The sequence below is a fragment of the Chaetura pelagica genome, unplaced genomic scaffold (genome assembly GCF_000747805.2).
Source record: "Chaetura pelagica isolate M959 unplaced genomic scaffold, ChaPel_1.0 scaffold222, whole genome shotgun sequence".
Classification (NCBI taxonomy): domain Eukaryota; kingdom Metazoa; phylum Chordata; class Aves; order Apodiformes; family Apodidae; genus Chaetura; species Chaetura pelagica.
Window position 1 is genome coordinate 1,934,287 of NW_009952711.1, and position 23,836 is coordinate 1,958,122.

A 23,836-nucleotide genomic window follows, 5' to 3' on the forward strand; every position below is an offset into this window, starting at 1 on the left:
CTGTAATATCCCACATACAACCTGTTCTTTGTGTATAACCATACAATTTAAAGCTGACAGTTCATTCTCCTGATACCTTTGCAGCTTCAACCATGCGGGCTGTAGAATCTGCCAGGAGTTTTGCAGCAGCCAGAAGCTTCTTAGAGTTTTCCATGTCAATTTCTGCCTCAGCATCTGACCTCATGGCATTGACGAGATCAGAAGTGGCTTGAGCCAGCACCCGAGCCTGCCGCACCATCTCACCTGTGGCATACAGTTACATTTTTACTTTCCTCTTGCCTGCATTTCAGTTTTGGTTTCAAAAGTCATCTCAGCAAGACAAAAATAAAGTTACATTCACTGAAGTGTTCTTTTGATTTGGAAATGATACACAAATAGTTAAAACTTAGAAACTTCATAAACAAAATCTTGCATCACAACAAATGGAGGAAACTGCTACAGTGGGGATTAAAAAACCCGTAGTCTTTGCATTCTCAACTATTTCCTGGTATGTAATTTTGCAATCAAATATTTTACCAATAATGGCTAACCCAGCTCCCAGTCCAAATATTCTACTTGAAAAAATTCCTTTAAATGCCTTCCTTACAGTATTGAGCCAGTATATCAAACAAAAAGAATAACCTGCTTGGCAATAATAAAATAGTCACAACCCAGAGTCTCTCTGCTGTTAAAATTGCAACCACAGGAGTGCAATGATCAATTGGAAACGCAGACTGGAATCTGAATGCCTTCTACTGAAAATTGAGTATTGCTCACCAAGATATTTGACTCTGAACATTGTGCTGATTTCATATTATGGGTTGAACGACTACCTGTCATGACAGCACAGTTCTAGAAGCACAGTACACTTCAGAGAAGGTTTTTTACTTCCATTATTTGAAATGTGCACATCTCTGAATGATGAAGAGCTCCTGTCCTTTACAGAAACTTACCAGCATCTCCCATGGAACTGAAAATACTCTCTGTGACACACATGATGGTATCGGTAGCCTGGTCATAGCGCCCGATGGGCTCTCCCCTGCTCGCGAACTGGCGGACGTGCTGCAAGAGGTCATTCAGGGCCTGGCTGACAATGCCGGCAGCTGCACTGACCTGCTTCAGTAACTCAGTGTCATCTGTGGCAGCCTGGCAGGCCCTCACACAGTTCTCCACTGAACGGTCTACCAGTTTCCCTGCCTCTATCAGCTGTTCCTGGCACACTGGAGAGCTGATGGTGGGACTCACAACCTGGGTGGGGAAAGGACACAAAGCATTCAGAGAAGGCAATTTATTTGCAAATTTCCTGACTGCTAACAAGTGAAGCATCCACTACATTAGTTTGTAATCTAACTTAAATTTCCCTAGACAGAAAACCCTGAAAGGAAGTATTTTAACAGGTAGCTTTAGACATCTATATTAGGAATCTAGGCTCTGCATATTGTTAATTTAATCTCAATATAGTCTCTCAGAATGGAAGCCTCCATCTTGTTTTATGTTTCTTCAGCAGCTACTGAATGGAGAAAATACTAGACAGTGGTTCTGGGGAGCAGACATGAGCCAAACTCCTCCAAAGTAACTACATCCACCAGCAGACCTCTGTATCTTAGAATTTCATCCAAAATGACATCTAAATTTGAACTGGTCTTGTAAATCGTTCTTATATCAGTTTTTTGTTTGTTTAAATACAAGTAGTGCTTGGGACCTGCCAAAAGACAAATAATAAACCCTGTAATTACAGATTATAAACAACCCCCTCCCATTTTGTTTATGCATATCTAGATCTGGACAGCATTTAGAAGTGGGAAAGGCATGTGTGTCATGACAAAAACAGGAAGCTTACTGGGTATTTTATACCATATTGAAGAAATTCACGGGCAATAAGAACATCAAGCTCAAATAACGAAAATTCATATAAATATATGCATTACAAGAAGTCTTTGAAACCAGAGAAAGAATGTAGAAAATATAGAGTACTTAATACCTAATAACTGCTATTAACTTTATCACAAACCTTCTGCATGTTTCACAACAGCTGAAAACCCACTTCCCCAGAAACTTATAAAATAGCATTCTAGCAGGAAACACAAACTATTTAATTTTTAAAATTAAATAAGTATTTATTTATTTTAAAGATAAAACAGGCTGTAGAAGATGTAATGATTCAAATGCAGACTTTGGAATTAAAGGTCTGATCTCAACTCCTTTGCAATTTGCTTACATTGAAAATGAGGACTCAGCCAAGCAACAGATCTATTAAAATAACTGGACTACTGTAAATTAGTGCAGCTATATTTAAAAATTAATTATCACCAACTTGATCTTATTTTCAGAAATGATGCCAAATTTTAATTATTTAGCTTTAGATGAGGTGAACCCATCCTAGTTCTTGGCTTTATAAAAAAAACTTGCATAGTCAAGCTGTACTTCTTGAATAAATATTTTACACTTTTTTATTTTACAAATATTATTAACTCATCAGATGAGCTCTATTACCTGTGGAACCCTCTTTGGAGATAACAGCAATGCTTCACATCCTCTGGGCTGCTGGTTGCCACCATTATGGGATCAGCAGCTTAGATATTGCATAAATCTTGAGCTTTTATATTAACACAGCATCTTGCCCAAGATGACTGGGAACAGAGCAGCATGCACCCAAACCCATGCCTTGCGACCTCACCAACACTGCTGGCCTCACCTCACCTTCGCACACGCCACGAGCTGGGACGTAGAGAGCGCGCACTGGGTAGCAGCAGCAATGACCCTGTTCTGCAGGACTGTGTCCTCAGCCACCTGAGCCACGTTCTTGGCCTTTAGCACCAACATGGCAGCAGCATTTGCAACAGCTTTGGCCAGACTCATCAGGACATCCTGGCAAAATAAAGGGAAAACTCAGTCTTATGAACCAAAAAGTACACACTTTGTTTATACCAATATCTCCTGAAGGTAAGACACTCTCCTGTACGAAACCTTAACCGTTCTGTTTCATGTAAAACAGCAAACATGCCTGTTACTCAGAAAACCCCACAGTTCTCAGTACAACCATTTCTCTACTTACATTATCAAGTTACTGGACTGAACAAGTATGAACTGTCAAATCTAAGTCCTAATTTGCAATATGCTCATTTTCACTCCCTGCGACTACACTATGAGTACAAGAACATCTGGAATTCATCACTACACATGATAAGAATCTGCAATAGGGATGACAACCTCAAGGAGCAAACTGTTGAGAACAGACAGTACTTGAATTAATACTAAATTCAAGCAATTAATCGTGCTTAAGTGTAATGACAACTGCTTCTCCATTTTTGATAATGCTGTTTCCAACCAGAATATTTCGTTGTTCATGATGTAAACATAGCTCTACAAATTACTGCTCCAAAATACACAAGCTTCTTGCATAACATTTTTCCCCTTAGACAAAAATAATTTAGTTAACTCTGAAACTGCAAAATCCAAAACCAGTCATATCAATTCCTGCAATGAAACAGTTCAGAAAATCTTTCAGTTTTCCCATTCAAAATACTGCATTCCTTATAGTGCCATTTTTTAGTGGCATGGGGTCTTCCTAATGCCTAAACTATTAAAATGACCCAGCTTTCTTGTAAAAAGATGCTACAGAGAGACTTCTGCATAATTTCAACTTCACAGCAGAAAGAAAATGTTGGATTTCAAAAATAAAGTATGCTGGTCTTCATTTTGTTGTTAGGATATAAAGGCATGAATGATCCCTATTCTTAGCAGTCTTCTCCAGCACTCCACAACACTTATGAGAATATTTAGGTTCATACCCCAGAAAGAGAGAGCTGCAATACACACTCAACTAGGAATATCAATGAGAACGCTGATGAAAATTGCAGACAGATTTACTAGTGGATCAAGTGTTTAAAAGGGCTGTAAGTTATTTTTGTAGACATCTTGCATGCTGTGCACTTCAGGTCTATATGTTGCTGTAAATTACTACCTCTTGGTTCTAGTGCAAACCTGTCCTTGGCATTGAGTGACAAAATCCAGACATGTTTTAAACAGACATTTTAAGAAAAATTGTTTTAAATTGCTAATATCAAACGCTGTTATTAAGTGATGCAAGCATGATGATTTGATAACACTAATAATCTTAAAGAAATTCTGTTTGTAATACAATAATTTTCTTCTACTCACCTTACCAAAAGTTAGGTAAACTTTTGGCTTACATGCACACATACAGACACAGCGAACACTTATGTGAAAACCACTATATTTAAGAAGATTACTCATTATTTATTAATAAGCATTCCTTCTTCAAAAATACATGGTGTAACAGATCATTACCTTGCAAAGACAGTAAAACACAGGGAAGGGGAAAGACTGAAGTTGTCTGTGTGCACATGCAAGTTTTAATACACTGTTTCCCACAAAATTGCTCTGGCATTGAGAATAATTGATTAAGACTATACATCTCCCCAGAAAACTCAATTATAATCATGCATCTGACACAATGTATTTAGTGAAGATAGGAAGAGGGTTTTTTTCAAATTATTTGCTGTTCCTTATTTTCTCTGGTACTGTACAGTATTACTTGCACTGTGCTGCAACTGAGGCAAATAGGAACTACGATTCAAACATATCAAGTATGACACAATGTCAAGAATTTTAGACATCAACAGGTCACAAAGTATCTCAAATTAGCAGATGCCTGGACTTCCATGCCAGATTTTCCATGTGTAAAATGGAATGGCAGTTCCACATCCTACAGGAAAGATGTAAAAGATATTATCTGTGCAACACTGAGGTACTGAAAGTCACCATAGAAGAAGCTAGTGACAAATGTAGTGCTGAAAGTAAAAGTAGAGCAGAAGTTGAAAAGAAAGAGCATGCCCAGTATGCATATAGCATGAACCACACATTTGACATGCTGAGGGGAGTATAGTACGAGCTCTCCATGAAGCAAGAAAGCACCTGTGGGCCACACAGAATGAATCATAGAATCACAGAATCTTAGGGGCTGGAAGGGACCTCGAGAGATCATCTAGTCCAACCCCCCTGCCAGAGCAGGGTCACCTAGAGTACATCACACAGGAACTCATCCAGGTGGGTTTTGAATGTCTCCAGTGAGGGAGACTCCACAACCTCCCTGGGCAGTCTGTTCCAGTGCTCTGTCACTCTTACAGTAAAAAATTTTTTTCGGATATTCACCTTGAACCTCCTATGCTCCAATTTACACCCATTACCCCTTGTCCTATCACTGGTCATCACTGAGAAAAGCCTAACTCCGTCCCCCTGACACTCACCCCTTACATATTTGTAAACATTGATGAGGTCACCCCTCAGTCTCCTTTTCTCCAAGCTAAAGAGACCCAGCTCCCTCAGCCTTTCCTCATAAGGGAGATGTTCCACTCCCCTAATCATCTTCGTAGCTCTGCGCTGGACTCTCTCGAGCAGTTCCCTGTCCTTTTTGAACTGAGGGGCCCAGAACTGGACACAATACTCCAGATGTGGCCTCACCAATGCAGAATAGAGGGGGAGGAGAACCTCTCTTGACCTACTAACCACACCCTTTCTAATACACCCCAGGATGCCATTGGCCTTCTTGGCCACAAGGGCACATTGCTGGCTCATGGTCATCCTCCTGTCTACCAGGACCCCCAGGTCTCTTTCACCTACACTACTCTCCAGCAGTTCAGCCCCCAACCTGTACTGGGACATGGTGTTGTTCTTCCCCAAATGTAAAACTCTGCACTTCCCCTTGTTGAATTTCATCATGTTTCTCCCCGCCCAACTCTCCAACCTATCTAAGTCTCTCTGAATGGCAGCACAGCCTTCTGGTGTGTCAGCCACTCCTCCCAGCTTAGTGTCATCAGCAAACTTGCTGAGGGTACATTCTATACCCTCATCCAGGTCGTTGATGAAGATGTTGAACAACACCGGTCCCAGCACCGACCCTTGTGGGACTCCACTAGTAACACACCTCCAACCAGATTCTACCCCATTGACTACAACTCTCTGACTCCTTCCTTTCAACCAGTTCCTAATCCACCTCACTTCCTGGTCACCAAACCCATACCTGATCAACTTATCCACAAGGATGCTGTGGGAGACGGTGTCAAATGCTTTACTGAAATCAAGATAAACCACATCTACCGCTCTACCATCATCTATCCACCTAGTAATTTCCTCATAGAAGGCTATGAGGTTAGTCAAACATGATTTACCCTTGATAAAACCATGCTGACTGCTCTTGATGACCCCCATGTCCTTGATGTGCCTGGAGATAGTCACAAGAACAAGTTGTTCCATCACCTTTCCAGGGATGGAGGTGAGGCTGACCGGTCTATAGTTACCCGGGTCCTCCTTCTTGCCCTTCTTGTAGACTGGAGTGACATTTGCTATCCTCCAGTCCTCAGGCACCTCACCTGTTGCCCATGATTTACTGAAGATGATGGAGAGTGGCCTAGCAATGACCTCCGCCAGCTCCCTCAGCACCCTTGGGTGCATTCCATCTGGACCCATTGATTTATGGATGTCCAGATTACTCAACTGATCCCTAACCCAATCCTCATCTACCATGTCAAACTCTTCCTCTATCTTGACTTCTTCTGGGGCTATATGAATCTGGGGCTCATAGGGAGACCCTGCAGGAGTGAAGACAGAGGCAAAGAAGGCATTCAGCACCTCTGCCTTCTTTATATCCTCTGTCACCAGGGCTCCCACCTCATTCCTCAATGGGCCAATATTGCCTCTATTGCTAGTTTTGCTAGCTATGTACTTGAAAAAGCCCTTTCTATTATCCTTAACCTGACTTGCAAGGTTAAGTTCCAAGGAGGCCTTAGCTTTCCTAATTGCCTCCCTACATCCTCTGACAACAGTCCTATATTCCTCCCAAGTGACCAGCCCCTCCTTCCATGATCTATAGATTTTCCTTTTCCACTTAAGTTTGCCCAGTAGTTCCTTCTTTAACCATGCAGGTCTCCTAGCACCCTTACTAGATTTCCTAACCATTGGGACACTCTGATCCTGTGCTTGCAAGAAGTGGTCCTTGAATGTTGACCAGCTATCTTGAGCTCCTTTATTTTCTAGCACCCTGTCCCATGGGATTTCCCTTAATAGATGATTGAGGAGACCAAAGTTTGCCCTGTGGAAGTCCAGGGTTCTGGTCCTGCTGGGTATTTTGTTCCTTCCACACAGGATATGTACTCATATAAAATCTGTTTTGTTGTGATTACATCAGCTCAGTTAAGATTTTATTAGCATTTAAATTCTATCACCATGCCTTACAAATTAGGTAGTTAATATTGTACAAACAAGGCAAACAAATAATTATCTTACTGTATTGCTTAATAATCTACCTGGTCTTCTGACATTTTTCAAAAAGAATTTTCAGCTTCAGTACAATACATTTTTTTTCTACTATGTTCTTGTTTGTTACACAGTTGTCAGGCTTTTCACTCTCAGTCTATCCTTCTTTCTCTCTTTCTTTACCTTTCTTCTTTTAGATTCTGTAGTATTGCTACATTAAAAGAGAAAGCAAGGAGACTTGCTATTAAGGGGAAGAAATTCAAAGTAGAGTGAAAAGTCATAGCAGTACTGTGAATAATTAGAATGCAATGATTCTTTGAAATATAAATATGTGTAATTTTGTAGGAGTGTAAAATGGTTTGGTTTTTTTGTCCCTTGTTTTTTCTTTCTGGGTTTCAGTGTTTAGGAGTAAGGTAGGACAGGTAACAGCTTCTGTTGTTCAAATTTAAAAAAATGGAAGAGAATATTTCAGATTATCCCATATTTTGTTTTATTTTTATTTTTCTATTATAACCACTTATTTATTTGTTTATTTGTTTTATCTAAATGTTGCATTTTAAAATGCTTTTAAATTCCCTCTTTCAGAGGTTTACCTTTTCTGAATTCACAGCTCAGCAAATCTGCAGGAATTCAAAACTGTTTCTCTACCACCACATTTGTTTTTATTATGTATGTCTTCAAAAAGAGGTTATTCTAAACATTACAGATTTACCTATGGATAAGAAATCATGAGTTATAATATTATCTTTTCCAATCCTTTCAGTTCTCAGTTTTCTCAGTCTAGCCTTCTCTTTGACTCAAAGATTCTTCCAAGTTTAGTCCACATTGAAACTTGTTCTGGTTCTTCTACTCCAGAACACTTTACCTATCTCTATTTTTTCCTGTATTTTCTTTATTTTAGAAATTCTCTATTCAGTCAAATCATATATTTGCTCTTCTTACAGCACTGCTTTTCTTTAGGTTCCACTGTAAAATCATTAAAATAAGAAGCTTTTAAAGGCCTTTCAATAGCCCTTGGAAAAGGTCCTATGTATATATTTTGGGGGAAAACCTCCCAAAATCTGCATGGAGTGTTTAGACCCTATGTAAAAAAAAAAAAGGAAAAAAAAAAAATAAGTCTTGAAGGCTGCTTTCTCTATTCTCTGTTCTAGAGAAGTAAAAGCATGGTCCTTTCTTTGGAAAATGAACAGCATGCATACTGGTATTAATAGTCCCCATCAAGGCCTGCTGAGCAGAGGTCTGAAAGGCAAACCAGGAAATGTCTGTGTCTTATGTCCCAAATGGTCTTACTGACTTGGATTCTAGGAACCTGAAAACTCAAATTGCTTCTAGGGTATCATTACTGACTTCCTGGAACAGCCTATCAATGTAATCAAGGACGATTCTAAAACTATATTTCTATTAATATGCATAAGCTAACAGAAAACTGAAGGATTTTGGGTAGAGCAGCATGGATATCTGTATTGGGTGTCTGGGTGAGGTTCTGGCTGCTGGGGCAGGCTCTGTCACAGGAAGTCAGGGGCTGCCCCATGTGCGACACAGCTGGTTACAGCTGAGCCCATCACGCACCTGGAGGTGCCTCTAGGAAACAGCCTTAAAGGGAAAACAGTACATGGCAGTGAAGGGAAAATAAAGTTCAAGAAACAAACCAGCAAACACCCATGTACTAGAATGCTGGAGAAGGGCTAGCAATAAGCTAGATGTAAGCCTTTTTCTTACAAGTGCTTACTTTTGCCAGTCTTTAAACCTTTTTTTTCTAACCCGTGGATACTAGTTCAACTACTTAGAAGAGAAGGTTGGAAGAGCCAGCTATAAAGAATGTGAAGAAATAAGTCAAAATGCAATACACTAAGTATTTCAGGGATGATGGAAACTTATGTTCAGTAGGACAGCCAGGAAGACACACTCGATATCCTCCTCCTGCTCTTAACAATATGCATAACATGCTGTTTCTGACTACTTGCAGCACAGACAAGTTTCAAAAGCAAATAAAAGTTTCAAATACAAAACAAGGAGGTTCCTCACAAGTGGGGGCATATGTCCTCTGTGCATCTGACCAATTGTGACTTGTTGCTGGGGAGAAGGCATGATGCCAATGTTGAAAGTCTCTGGGCCACTGGACCCTGAACGCATAACAGCTGGTAGTGCCACAGAGCCATGCTCCACCTTCCCCGTTCGGTTGAACTGCTGCTGCAAGATAGTAGGTCTAAAAAATATTAAGAAAAGAAAAATCCAACAGAGAGAGAATTAGTCAGGTTGTACAAATAAAGTCCTGCCGGACGGTGTACCTTTAGGATTTTCAATGGCATTTCATGACATTTGAAGAAGCTAGAAAAAAACTACCATCTTCCCAACCATTTTCTAACTTAGTATAAAAAACATTAATCTAGGGCATTTGGCAGATCAAGTGTTATCAGCAGGCATGAAGGAAAGAAGGCAATGTGCAATCTTGGTATATCTGACACAATAACTTCACCACTCTAAGATGCATGATTGACAGAGCCAGAACAAGGCTTATGACATAACAACGGCTTTGTTTCAGTTGTATTATAGACTGATCAAAATAAAATAGAAGCATAAACTCTGTGGAGATGCCTTTTGCAAGCACTTCCTACATTTGGGATAAAAACTAACATTCTTTCCTCTTTATATGCACATGCACACCTAGTATTTGAGAATAATTTGGCAGCCTATCAGATAATGGGCTGTGAGGCAGTAAAGTCACTGTCATCCATGGCCAGGAACTGCTTGACCAGATACACTGCTCATATTTAAATATGGTTCAAGCTTTAACAGCTGTTAAGTGTTGACAGAAATTCTAACAGCAGTCCGCAAGAGAAAGAAGTTATTTAAATTGTTAGAATCCTCTATTCATCTCTGACAAGTTTTGGGTTTCTCTGCACTGCAGTGAGCTCGTAGTATATTCTGGAAGTCATCTGGAAAAAGCAATGTCAAAAGAAAGCACATTTGAACTTGCATGATCCATCAAAAGCTAAAATTTCACATAAGGCCACATTAAATATCTATCTAAATATATCCTCTATATGCCATATATTGAACAACAAATCAGATTTTTCACATACACACTGCTGACACCACCATCCTCTTGAGTTCCAAGCAGAGACTTGAGCAACTTATTACAGCTCATAATGTCACAAACCTATTTCCATTTCTTCACTGCAAGGAAAGACCTAATATTCCTTTTCAAGAGTATGGCCAGCTCTACAGTTCTGCTTTTTGCTGCATTCAGTTATACTTCCACCAGAGCCATGGCCTGACCTACTAATAACAAAACCTTACTTTTACCCTCACCACACACCTGAGTGGCTTGTCTAAACTGGTTTGGTGATATAAGCCAGCTCTTTTCATGACACAGTGTACCATTAAACTGACAGGAGTCACATATAATGGAGAACATGAAGCTAGCAGACAAAAGCAACTAAACCCTTGAAAATCCTAGGTATTTGCATGAAGATCAAAAGTCTAATAAGACACTTTCACATTCTGCTTGAAAGAAGATAAAAAAATCTAATAGAACATTTTCAGCTCTATGTCATTGCTCCCTCCCCAGCATTTTACTGAATTATAGCTCCTTTGCTCAACAGTCAATTTACCACAAACTGGTACCACTGCTGGTTTCCTTAACCAACAATTTTATGACAAATACCTGCTCTTCAATCCTTGAATGAAGCTAGGAGACTGCTGATTTGCCTGGGGATAGTACTTCCTTCTATTGAAATACCCTGTAGAAAATCGTTCTTTGCCAGTAATAACTATACTATTTCATTTGAAAAAAGCTACCACATCAAAAAGGTGTCATTCTTAAATAAAAGGCATTTCCTCCTCTTGTATACACTCACTTCTTAGGTGAAACAGATTCTTCCAACATGGTTGACTCCTCATCCCCTTCAAGCCCAAACCTATCTTTACTTTGTTTCTGGAAAAGAAAAAAAAAAGTTAAACACCACATTGCTTTTAGCTTTCTCTCCATCATTTCCTTGCCATTTATCAGAAACCTAGTCAAATAACCTAGTCTTGTCCACTGCTGAACATCATGCTTCAGGCATTGTGTGACAGCTTAACCTCCACCTAAGAAGAGCTCCCCTTCGGCATCTAACAGACCACATTCTAAGCCCTGGCAGATTAAGTGCGTAAAGAAAAAAAGCCTATTGGTGCCTTTTTGAACAAAGGGACAAAGAAGTGTAGTGATATTGTCTTTTCTCATAGAAAAGTTCTGAGGACTGAGTAATACACAACAACAACAAATCTTGGCACACACAGGACATTAACCATTCCCTTTCCCACTCTCTTCTAACTCAGGAACATCAGACTGACTCAGTTAACTCAGTCATATCTAACATCCTGAAATGTTACTAGATGGTGCTACCTACTACTAGGAAATACACATCCATAGGAAAGATGATAAATTTAATACTGTATCCAAGCTATTTACCATACCTACTTTAGACTTCTGAACAGTCTGCATTTCTGACTTTTTGAGACAGTTTTCTGTAGTGGTATAAATATACACAAGAGGAGTAAATCTAAACTACGATAAAAAATAAAAGTAGTGCTTAGTAGAAACAGTTCGTTTCAACTTGTGACTTAGTGCAAAGATATTGCCTGCTTTCCACCTTGTTTCATGATTTGTAATCTGAATAAATATACATATATAAAAAGAGGAACATCCACTATGACCTTGGGTACATTTAACAGGAGCTCCTCATTCACATCCATACACATCCCACCAGCTTTCCCCAAGTATTTACTGTCATAGTTTGAGTTTATCCATGCTCTGAAACTGTCTATTTCTGGTAAATATTGTACCTTACTTCCATACTAATGTGAAGTAAAAACATATTTTTAGATTAGAAAATGGTAAAAGTTACTCAAGTTCAGGGTTCCCTGTCAACTGATTAATGACCTATACTAAAATTGCAGAGCAAGATGGGTTGGAGGGTGTTGCACCAATAATATTTTAGCAGAAAACAATGCACCACAGATGCACACCACAGCAAATGAGTTGGAATAGTCCAAAACACACCAAGAATAAAAGGATGCAACTGAGAGCAATGAACCATACTTCAAGGCATGCATTACAGGGGTACTTGGGCCTGACAACTGGAAACTGCCCATTTCTCATATGCATCATGAAACACCGGGGGTGTTTATTACTGAATTGCTTCTAATTTATCCATTTTAGAACTGGCTGTGCCAGCAGATTGTAAAGTAAAAAAAGGATTGGCAAGGAGTGAAAATATGCACATCTGTACTCTATCAAGACAAAAAGGCTGCTTTTGTTTGGCATTAGAAAGCAAAGTTACTTTTGAAGCTTAAGAACCAGAACCAAGTTTTAAACCATCTATGGAAACCTACCGTTTATTTAACATTTATTAAATCTGAGGCTGACAGCCCCAGAGCTAAAGATATGCACTGTGATGAATTCTGGCAATCCTCCTCCACATCTGATTTCAGGACACTGGATATTACATCCTACACTGTTTCACATGAACAAAGATAATAAATTTTCCTGAGCTGCTCAGCTTTCTGTCATTTCATTACTATTAAAATCTATTACAGCAAATAATAGTGTAGCTTGGTTGAACCTTAATAAAGTAAAAACTTGTCAAGGAGCAGCCAGTGCTATTTCAAACACCTGACTTTGCCACACAACATATTTAGAGTATGATCATTCGGCTCCATGTTTGTTAGAAAAACTGGTATTCTTTGATGTTGTGCTCATTTATTTGTGAGTATTTTGAATGCTGGAGATGCATACCAGCATCTCCTCTCCCCTGTCATGCACACTTCATAAAATCAAGTTTCAAGACAGTTTGGCCTCTTCAAAAACACTGATTTTATCCCTCTCTCTGCACAACTAAGATGTAACTCTTTGCTTTACTGATCACAGTGTTTCTGAAGTAATACTCAAAGTCATTCACAGTCAGCAGTTCACCTCCCAGAAAGAAAAACAAAGCCCAGGTGCATTGTACAGACCCTACTTCTATAGTTAACAGCCTTGATATTTTCCAGAAGTTGAACTGAAATACTTTATATTACTTACAGGTAAAATTAAATAACATCAAAACACAAGATACAACACTGACTTCATGAGAGAAAGAGAAGTGCAGCTTGCACACATTTGAGCTTTTGCACTGCTGTACAGTCATTTCTACTACATGTCATCTTCATATTGTACCTTCTTTAGGATGATATCAATGTAGCCTGCAATTAATTGCGAGATCTGTTCTCCTTCAGTGGTCTGTACTGAGTAATAGCTTTCCTGATATTCGCCAAAATCCTGAAAGAAAAGAGGAAAAAAAAACAACTTCAGAAATGGAAAGTACATATATGAAGAACAGTATCAAATGAATGAGAGAATTCAAATTTTAAAATTGTTTGTGTAGACCTTTAGACCTTTATATCCAACACTAAATGAAATTGTGCCAAAATTCTAAACCAGTCTATGTAGGGCGTGAGGGAGGAGAGCAGAAGGATGCTTTTTATTGCAGCTTAATCACAGATTTTTCATAAATTGAAATGCCAGAGGAGTCTGACTCTACCAGACTCAGGAACTAAAGGATGGAGAAAAGTCTTTAGAATTTTATTCTAAAGCATCATCACCCATGCAACTGGAAAGCAGGTACACATAATTAAAGGGAATATAATTTTCTAGCCAATCCCACTTTAAACAACCTTTTCATATGCAAAATACTCCTGATGCAGTGGTCTCTTATAGACCAAATTAAAGTTCTTTAAATCCATAATTACCAAATGTATTAGTGAACCATCTAGCTTTATGTTTGTATCTTGCAAGTCACAAAGTGCATTATGAATGGCAAGCACCGTAAGAGGTTAAGCAAGTGTGAACAATGTTTTCTTGGTTAGGCACAGAACAGATTTAAACAGTATTTTAGAGAACCAGCCCGTCCAGGAACATCAAAATACAGATTGACCCTAAACACGAATATGGACCAATTTATTAGCTTAGGACACAGTGACATAATGCTAGAAAATTATGGATAGAACAAGTTACATTAAAGAAGCTGTTGCCAGTCTAAGTTTATCGTCCTTGTTCCTTGCCCCACAAATCCCCCTACCTCTGAATATATACAAAAAGATTACCAGAGTGAAGCTTTTAGGTGAGGCAGCCCAGCGTTTCACAGTTGTCAGTGGCCATTCCTGCAACACCTCCTTGGTCTTCTCATCCACACGCATCACTGAGTCTTTGGTGACACCGAGCAAACGAGGAACCAGCTTGTTTTTGCCTTTCATTTTTTCCTATAACAAGGTGTGAAAGATTGGTTTTCATTCAAACAGAGCTGGCCATAGGAGAAAGGATAAGCCTCATGGAATACACTGCCAAGGAGCAGCAAATGGCATGCAGATGAGGGTAATATAAAACCCCAGGTTTAGCTTGTCTGGTCACAGACAGTGATTTTCAAGTAATGCAATCATATTAAGCAGCTCTTCTCATTACCAGATCTTTATGGTGCTCTTCAAAAGACACTCCCCTCTTCTCCCTCCTCCAGGAAACAGAAGCATTTTAGGGATTTTGATAACAAATCTCTGCAATTTACTTTAAAAAAAACCACGATGGCTGCCCTTCTAGAGAGAAGACTTCCTTTGTAAACCATATTAGAAAAGCTGAATGGGAAGTCATCACAAGGACTCAGAAGTTAGGTTGCCTTCACCTTCACTATATAATTTCTGGAGAGGTAAAGAAAGGACCACTGGGGCTGACACTTAGGCAAGATCAGTCGTAATTTGTCCCTTATTTTCAAATTGAAATCTTAGTTATTTTCAATATATAAGAAGATCCTAACCCATGCAAACATCACAAGGAAGTGGGCAGGGTCAATCTACATGCTGCCAGCTGATATCTCCTTATTGATGGACATTTTGCCTCTTTTCAAGATTGCAGGGCATAGGCCCAAGATAACAATTTGCTACATTAAATCAATCTTAAACCAGAAATTAATCCACACGTACGATTCTCCAAGAATGTATGGAAGCTGCAAACAATCAATTCCCATTTGCATAATAGGTCATTTGCCAGATTTTTTGGAAGACCAATTACTCCTTCCAACAGAATTTTCATGACATGGTTACTTGATGCATTTAGTGTTTACGCTATGACAAAAGAAAGCAAGATATTAATGAAACACAGAATGATGTTTTTGTCTTCTACCACACAGGTCAGCTACATTGTGCTAACAAACTCCATTGAATTGGCAGCTTGCTGTAAATGTGCACACTTGTTAGTTTTAATATTTTAGTTACTGAAAACTGCATACTGTAACTTCAGTATAGTCTCTAATATGCAATTTATCTCAACAGCCATTAAAGAACTGACACTTGTCAGTAAGAGAAATTAATGATGCAGCTGATGAAACCGTTATTCAGTTGCAGTTTTTCAGCACACAACTCATAGCATCATTAAACTTCTAACGGGAACAACTTACGAGTTCTTTGTGAATGTTTTTCTGAAGACAGTCAATTGTTTGTCATGTTAATGTAAAGAATCTAAATGGAAATTATAGTTCTGTCAAATGTAATAACTTATATTTTTTTTCCAAATGCTGCTCTTAGAAGGCTGAAAGAACACCTTTGACTTCGTTTAGTGCAGAATCTGCAACAATACAAAACCAACAACACAATCTGGTCACAGTAAAGTCTACTTTACCTTCACAAGAAAAAATGACACCCCATAGGTCCGCAGAGAACGAGCCAGCTTCACATACTTCACTTTGGCTTCTATTTCACTCATCTCACCACAGTTTTTGTGCTCCTGCAATAACAGTTCAATATCACTTAGGCAGAAACAAACAAAAAAGGTATAGCTGCTATCTGTTTAAGGATGTTTAGTTGGCAATCACTGGAATATTTAAAAAATACTGGCTAGATGTGTTAGCAAGACTGTATCCCTTAATTCCTCATATTGGAGAACAAACAACCTGTGCAAATGGAACATTCTTCTTCAGCCATCATGCATTCTATCTGTTCTCAGATCAAGCACATTTATACCATTGCTCACAGTTTACAATTCTAGATATTGCTGCTATTTGACTTGGAGGTATTGCCAGCAGGCTTTTCTTGCCAGTAGCGCTGTTATCCACAATGCCAATAGTCCTAGAGACGAGGAAGAAGCAATGATTTTGCTAAATAGCTCATTCTGAAATACTCATCTAGGTGTGTCTTGTAATTAAATTTGTATTTATTATTTAAACAACGTCATAATTTTTAAACTCTATTATCTGTAAATAATGGCAACTATCAGTATCACCTATTCAAACTTGATCTGAGAATCTGCTCTCCTATCCCAATTTAAATACTGTTTGTGGGATTTGCTATCACATTGCACTTTCCCTTCACATTTTCCTAAACTGCTGGTTGCCACGTCTTTCATGTTGACTGATGGCAGTAGGGGGAGCACCAAGAACATGGGAAACACTTGGCTACACCAGTTTAAGTTACCATCTTGACAATGTTCCACAGAGGAGCACTGGGAGGAGCAACCCTTTTGCATCCCAAGGACACGGACTGATCATACCTGTCAAGTTCAGCACAGAGAATACAACAAAGATACTGAAAGAGCAAGGAGACCAAAACGTAGGCATTGCAGATGGAATCTGGCAAAAATCACCTGCCACGCTCAGGATTTTTATAACTCAGGAAAGAGCTGATTTTTCCAAAAAGGCAGCATGCATATTCTACCTTGCTGTTTTATCTTTGCCCAGCATTAGTGCTCTCACTGATGATCTTCTTGTCCATGCACTGAGTGATGGGAACTACTTGTAGATTATAATTGACACAGGCCAAAATCACATGCTGTGTATAGCACAAGTGATACTCAGCAGTGAATGATCTATTTTTTTTTGCTTAAAATGCAGCATCACTGCCACAAGCTAAAGTAGTGCTAAACACACACAGAAAAGCATTGGCTTTCCTTATCTATGAGGAAGTACTAAAAGCCCCACCTAAAACAAACTCTCTGAGCTACAAAATTCCTAGACTGGGAGTGTAACAGACATAGGAAACTATGTGGCCTATTCCTGCTCTTCAACTGGTCTCCCAACTTGAGATGACAGATCACTGGTAGCCCCTCCAGAAATCGTATGACTTGGTTTCAGCTGTTGACCTCGGATTTTTTCAACTTACACTGTTTTGCCAAACTTGTATTTCAGATACTTAGTGCATCTACCTTACTCAAACTCTAAGACCACTTCCAATAGTATCAGCACATTTAATACTCAACTGCTTCAGTCTTCCACAGTTGTGATTCCCAGACATGTCACTAAACTCAAGCACTAGCTAGCAGAACACCAAATTATTTGGTCATGCTTGAGTAATGAAGGTATGAAATTAAAGCTGCTTTTCCTAAATGGGCTTCTATTATACTACAAATACATATCCTTACATTTCAACATAACTGAGAAAAATGTCTTAAGAATATTGAATATTCACTCTCTCCTTCAACTAAGTACATCGAAGAAGCATCAGTGAAGAAAAAAGATCAAGAGGATAAATTCACTGAAGAAAGTACAGAAAAGCTGTCAGATTCTTCACACTCGATATTCTGATAGTTATATATTCAAGTATATACCAAGTATACACCTGTGAAAGCTAGTATTTTTTCATATAGGAAGTAGAACTGTAGTAGGTTTTCAAGCTTCATGATTACCTGAAATATTCTCTTTTCAGCCCCTCTTTGTTTGGTATATTCTTTAGGCAGGAATTCTTTGAGGCTAGAAAAAAAACCAAAACAATCTCATAGTTAATGGTGCCTTCTTGAAGAGGAATACTTTCCATGCTCCTTAAGCCCCCAAACTTCCAAAAACAGGCATAAAATACCTATACAATGAAACAAAAGTCTGGCTAAGTAGGGGAGCAAGAGGATACCTTGCACAATTAAGAAAAACTTCAGCTACATTCCCCTGTAATACCTCTTCATGTTTTGAAAAGTCTTAAAAAATAAATAATAACTGGGATACTATCCTTTCCTAAACTGCCTCTCCACAGCTCAAAGGGGTTTATATCTAAATCCAAATACACTCACAGTAATCTGGGATAAGAGGGGGACAACAATGCTTGAGCCAGGTCTGCATCTGAGTCCAGGCACTGATATTACTCTCCAGTAGCACTTTGATTTATTGACAGGCAGGACTAAGTTATTTCTCTGTCTTTCAAGAAACATTAGAACACTAATATTTTAGTGAAAATCTACAAAGTAATTTAAGAGGACACTTAATACCATTCACTATTTCAAAAACAAAGTAATAAATAACCAGTCCTAATTTGTGTAGCACTCAGATACTAAGGCTCTCAGAACACAGATTAAACTAAGCAAGTTCAACCTCCATGACAGTTTAGCCAGAAAGAATCTCTAAACCCCTCACCTGTACCTCCTTGCTGTATAACAACATAAACCCTTTATCGCAGCCAAAGCTCACTCCAACTTGATGACATATCAACATCATACTTAAAAAAACATTAGTTCTCTTCTGGATGCACCTTCCCATCTGGAACATTCTACTCTGATGAAACTAGGTTATATATTCAGTGGTTTATTTTCAGCTTGATGAAACTTGCACAGTTCAAGAAGTTGATTTCTAAGGACCTCCCACACTTTCAACTAATAAGAACCACAGAAAAAGTATGACTGGAGAATCACCTCCTTGCTTTGATAAATTCAGTAAGCAAGCACACTAGTACAGAAATCTACTATCATGGAAAGTTAAAAGTTTTGAGAAGGATGGTTTGTTGTTTTCTTTTCAACAAAATTGGCAAAAAAAATTGCTTAACTGTTCTGTGGGGTTTTTTATTTGGGTTTTTTTCTGGGAGAATAGGTGTTTGTGGGGCTTTCTTGTTTTCTCATTGTTTTTAAAAACAAAAGCCTGCCACTACAGACAACAAATAAAATAACTCAGACTAAATCTGGATTTTGTTCTTTCTTCAAAGATACTATTCAGTAGTGAGATAATGTATTTTTTTTCTCTCCATAAAGCTCTAGCAATATAAATCAAAGTAATAACAACTGTCCTTGCTAATCTTTCTTCCAATGCTCCAGTAGTAATATCTCACTAATACGTGATAATAAAGTCTCTTCTCAGGACTTATTTACACAGACATATCATGGGGTGGGGAAGGTTGGAGAGCTTTTTATCATAGAACACTGGTGTCTTTATTCTGAAGCAACTGATGCTTTTATGCAGAGTTTCAAGAGGTTCAAACCAGTTAGGTTGAATTAACTTCCAAGGCAAATAACAAAAACCCCAAAACCTCAAACCTGAGGTAAACCCAGTTTACGTCTAGCAATGGATTTATATAGAAAAATTATAGTTATCACTGCACTTCCAGTTATCATCCTTTATTAACCAGAGGTAATTTTCTCAGCTATCCACATGAAGATAAACTACCAAGACAATTAAGTTTTTAAGTTTTAAAGTCTACTTACTTTAACTAAATACATACTTCAAGGAGGCATTGCTAAGCAAACATTATTTGGAGTTTCTTAAGCAGCAAGGTTAAGAAAACAACGTTGTGCTTTGTCCACTAAGCACCAACTGGCATACCCTTGCACATGTAGCTGGCAGTTAGATCGGATGCTTTTTACTTGTATCACCTTCCATTATTTTTTAATCAGGCAAGTAACCGTCTCAACTGAAAGGGTGAAATGCTAGTTGTAAACAGACCGATTTTAATGCTATCTATCATCAGGTTATTTTCCTTATGATACAACAAGCAATAGTCTCACTTTATTTGGCAGCTTGTTTAACTGAGTTTGCAAGACAGCACAAAGAAAAGCTGACTATTAATCAGAACTGAAGGATGTTTGTTTACATGGTTTGTTTACATAACTGGATTACTACTTCACAAGTCTTTCAGAACAGTTAAAACAACTGATGTTGCAGCACTGCATGTTCCAAAGCAAGCCACCATTTTGAAGTGATTCCCTCAGATTCAGTAAACCCCAGACTCAGTCTGACAAAGGAAGTGTAAGAGTCAGCACTCAGCCATCTGAACAGTACAGAAACCAAATATGCACCCATTGTTTTCTGCATCCCATTAAGGTAGCTATGAGCCTCATATGCAGGCACAACTCGATGGCCTGTACAGTAAGTAGCTTTCTTTTATCCTCCTATACTCCCCTTTACTCAGGCTCTGGCCCTCAGTTAACTCCACTGCAGGCAAATGAAACTGAAAATCAAAATCAGTGGAAAAATGGGATACCTGCATTTCAGTCAAACTAAGCCTGCCCTGCTGGTAGCATTAAAATAAGTACCACAATAAAGGAAAAAAAGTCTTTAATGTGAGAGTGACAGAACACTGGAACAGGCTGTCCAGAGAGGTTGTGGAGTCTCCTTCTCTGGAGACATTCAAAACCCGCCTGGATGTGTTCCTGTGTAATGTGCTCTAAGCGATTCTGCTCTGGCAGGAGAGTTGGACTAGATGATCTTTCAAGGTCCCTTCCAACTCCTAAAATTCTGTGATTCTGTGATGGGTCATTTGTAAGCAGGGCTCCTGTCTACATCTGAAACGAAGAGCACAACTCTAGATCCCCAGTCAAACCATTTCATGAGCAAATGAATCTGAACTGATTAATGCCACTAAAAAGTCTGGAAAATTTAACCTGTACATAAAGCAATATTAAATTTATTCAACTGTCATAGCATCTTTCCATTAATATACTTTCCTAGCAAATCAAATCTGTGATACACACTGAAGTAAGCTTAACTCACATGTGACATTTCTAAATGCAGGCAGAAGTAGGTTTCTAAGGAAGAAAGTTCTTCGAGCAGTATACTTAACTGGCACCCTGGAGGAAGCTGGTGTTCTGTGCTGTGCTGCCTAACAAGCCACTGCCAAAGGTCCCCCTTCATTAGCTGGGGTTGCCCCTTTGTGCAATAAGGCTCCTTTCAGACAGAGATTGCTGCAGGAAACATGGCAAATCTGATTACCTCTGCTTGGACTACTAAAATGCGTTTTGTCTGTGACTACTCAATATTAGTTACACTTCAGGTCACCCAAATTTAGAAGTTAGAAGCATTTACTCTAAAAATCCGGGTTTGTGTTTGTGTTCTACGTGAGGTCCAAACTGTATCTGTGCTTGAAAGCCTCCAAACTCACAGGCCTTCTCAAAGGAAACAGGATGGGAGCCATTCAAAATATCATCACGAGCCTATAGAAGGTAAGCAAAGACATGTCAGGGACATCCAAATTAACTATTACATCTCTGAAATTCCTTGAGAGCTTATGGCCCAAGAATCCAGCAACACACATTTCTGTCTGTATGTCTTCACTATTCCATACTTAACGTGTTTATGACTAACAAAAGAACAAACGACTAGCTAGATTATTGTCGTCTGGCGAGACTTATTAAATCACAATTGTAACAACTTTCAAAAAGAGGACTTGATACATATTTCCTGCCAGCTATGTATATAAAATATAACATATTTACATAAATGTACACACATACACACAGAGTGTACATTCAGACATCTAAAAGCTTTATCTTGCTACCTTATAGTAGGAGGGAAAATCATCTGAATAACTGAAGTAAAAACCAGATTAATATTCTAGGAACAGCAACAGGAGAAGGCAAACAGCACCTTCCTTCCTTTTGTTTACAGGTAGCAGTTTAGTGTTTAGTGGTCACAGAAGATGATGGATTTTATAGCTCTGAGATTAGAAGCTCACCTAACCATAGGCAAAACCATGACAAAATAAAACACATACTGTCACAACACTAATTTGAAAGCAATATCTAAATGGCAGGAGAAATGGTTAGTCTTCTACAGTCTTCTAAAATACTTTAAAAACATAATGTAATCTTTTAAGCAATGCCATCTTTATCTTTTGCTTTAGAAATTTAAAATGTAATTTAGAGTTAAGCACATTTGAATCAGATGCAAGTACAACAAAGGAACATTCCATTAAATTTTCAGTTTATATTTTCAAGACTTTAAAAGTCTAGATTTTTCAGACTGCATTACAGGAAATGGCACTGGAGCCTTCAGTTAAATAGTATCTTCTACATAAAACTCTAAGCTTTGGTAAGGTATGTATAGTACTTCTAATAAATTGGGCAACCTGCTTAGGTGAACTCATACCATGTTACATGAACATGATTGAACAGGAAGCCCATCTGCCTTGTGTGCCATCTGGGTTGAAGACTGGAAAGGGAGTTCAGAAGATGCTCTCTCACTGATCAGGAAGAGAAGAGAAGCCTAAAACTGGTTGCCAGACTAACCTGAACATAAAGCAAATTAAGCTGAACAGGATCTCTTGAATCTACATTCTGGTCCGAATAAAAGAACTTCCTCCTCAGCAGCAGTGTTTCGTTTTCATCGACTCCTTGTTCTCTGAACGTCCGGCTGTGATCTAGCCAATTTACTGTAACACAACCACAGATGTGCACATCGTTAAACACAGTGTTGCCAGTGTTAATAGCTGTTGTGAAAATCATGTGATAACTGGCATTTTCCATTGGAAGATGAGACCCTGCAAAAAAATGTTGCTTTCATTTCTGCTTCTACTCAGTATTGAAGGCTGCTCCAAATGAGAATTCAAGAACAGCACTGCTGAGAAACAACTTACTGCAGCATAAAATACCATTAATAGTGTTGAAGAAACAACTACAGTAAAGTTTTATTACTAAATTTAGATCTTAAAAGCTTTCTTGAAAAATTAGTCCAACGTTTACCACATTTTCCCCAAAAAACCAATTGTAATGTTTGTTTCTCTTATCCCTGAATACAATTTTAAATTATCTACCTGCCAGTCACAGTTCATCTTAGCACCTTAATACACAACAGGGAAATAAGGTTCTCATGATTTAACACATGAAACAAATCAAATACTGTCTTCGTTCTCTGACAACCTCCATTTAAACTTAAAACTTATACCTACAAAGACAAAACTACCATTTCATGTCTTTCAGTAGGCATCAATATTTAAATATCCAACTTCAATCAGGGGGAGAAAACAGTCGTTATAGAAATGACCCTTCACACAAGTCACAACTCCCCTACCAAAAAAGTAACAAAAAACACTTCAAAAGACTTGATAACTCTCACAGCTAGAGGCAACAACTTGTCGATTTACCTAGTTTAAAAAATACTCAATAGTAGACAATATTATATATAAGAGGATGCAAAATACAAGTAGGGATCAACTGAGACACAACAAAGAATCTGAAAGTGCATTCCCTGCGTGGTTTCCTCGCACTGTACCATTTAAACTTCATAGAATTATCCTGGAATACACTACTCACAATCATCATCTGTATGAAGCTTGGCCTTCAGCTTTTCCATTTTTCTTTCATCACGCAACAAGGTCCTGTCTTTCTTAAGCGTTCCTGTACTCTCCTCTTTCTTCTCTTCAATGCTTTCTTGGATTAAGGAATATTCCTCATAATTTGTTATTCCTGGAATTATATATAAATCCAGTGTTTGTAATAATAAAAATGGAATACATTTCAAGACAGGTAAAATATTATTTTCTATATCTTAAAACACCAAGTATTAATTTCAGGCATCGTAAAGATATTCCAGATGAAATGCTCAACAGTGTACGG

At 38.5% G+C, this 23,836-nt stretch overlaps 1 protein-coding gene across 1 annotated transcript in view; it reads right to left on the bottom strand.

The window, feature by feature from the left end:
- Positions 1–23,836, bottom strand: part of TLN2 (talin 2) — a 93,445-nt gene that overhangs the window by 63,969 nt on the left and 5,640 nt on the right. Inside the window, exons 4-16 of the mRNA XM_009994513.1 lie at positions 23,534–23,686; positions 22,511–22,653; positions 21,309–21,436; positions 17,939–18,002; positions 15,941–16,045; positions 14,380–14,535; positions 13,454–13,555; positions 11,115–11,191; positions 9,280–9,460; positions 8,443–8,493; positions 2,680–2,847; positions 933–1,227; positions 77–243 (exon numbers count right to left, since the gene is read on the bottom strand). Coding sequence (XP_009992815.1) covers positions 77–243; positions 933–1,227; positions 2,680–2,847; positions 8,443–8,493; positions 9,280–9,460; positions 11,115–11,191; positions 13,454–13,555; positions 14,380–14,535; positions 15,941–16,045; positions 17,939–18,002; positions 21,309–21,436; positions 22,511–22,653; positions 23,534–23,686 — 1,790 coding nt within the window. The remainder of the gene's footprint in view (positions 1–76; positions 244–932; positions 1,228–2,679; positions 2,848–8,442; positions 8,494–9,279; positions 9,461–11,114; positions 11,192–13,453; positions 13,556–14,379; positions 14,536–15,940; positions 16,046–17,938; positions 18,003–21,308; positions 21,437–22,510; positions 22,654–23,533; positions 23,687–23,836) is intronic.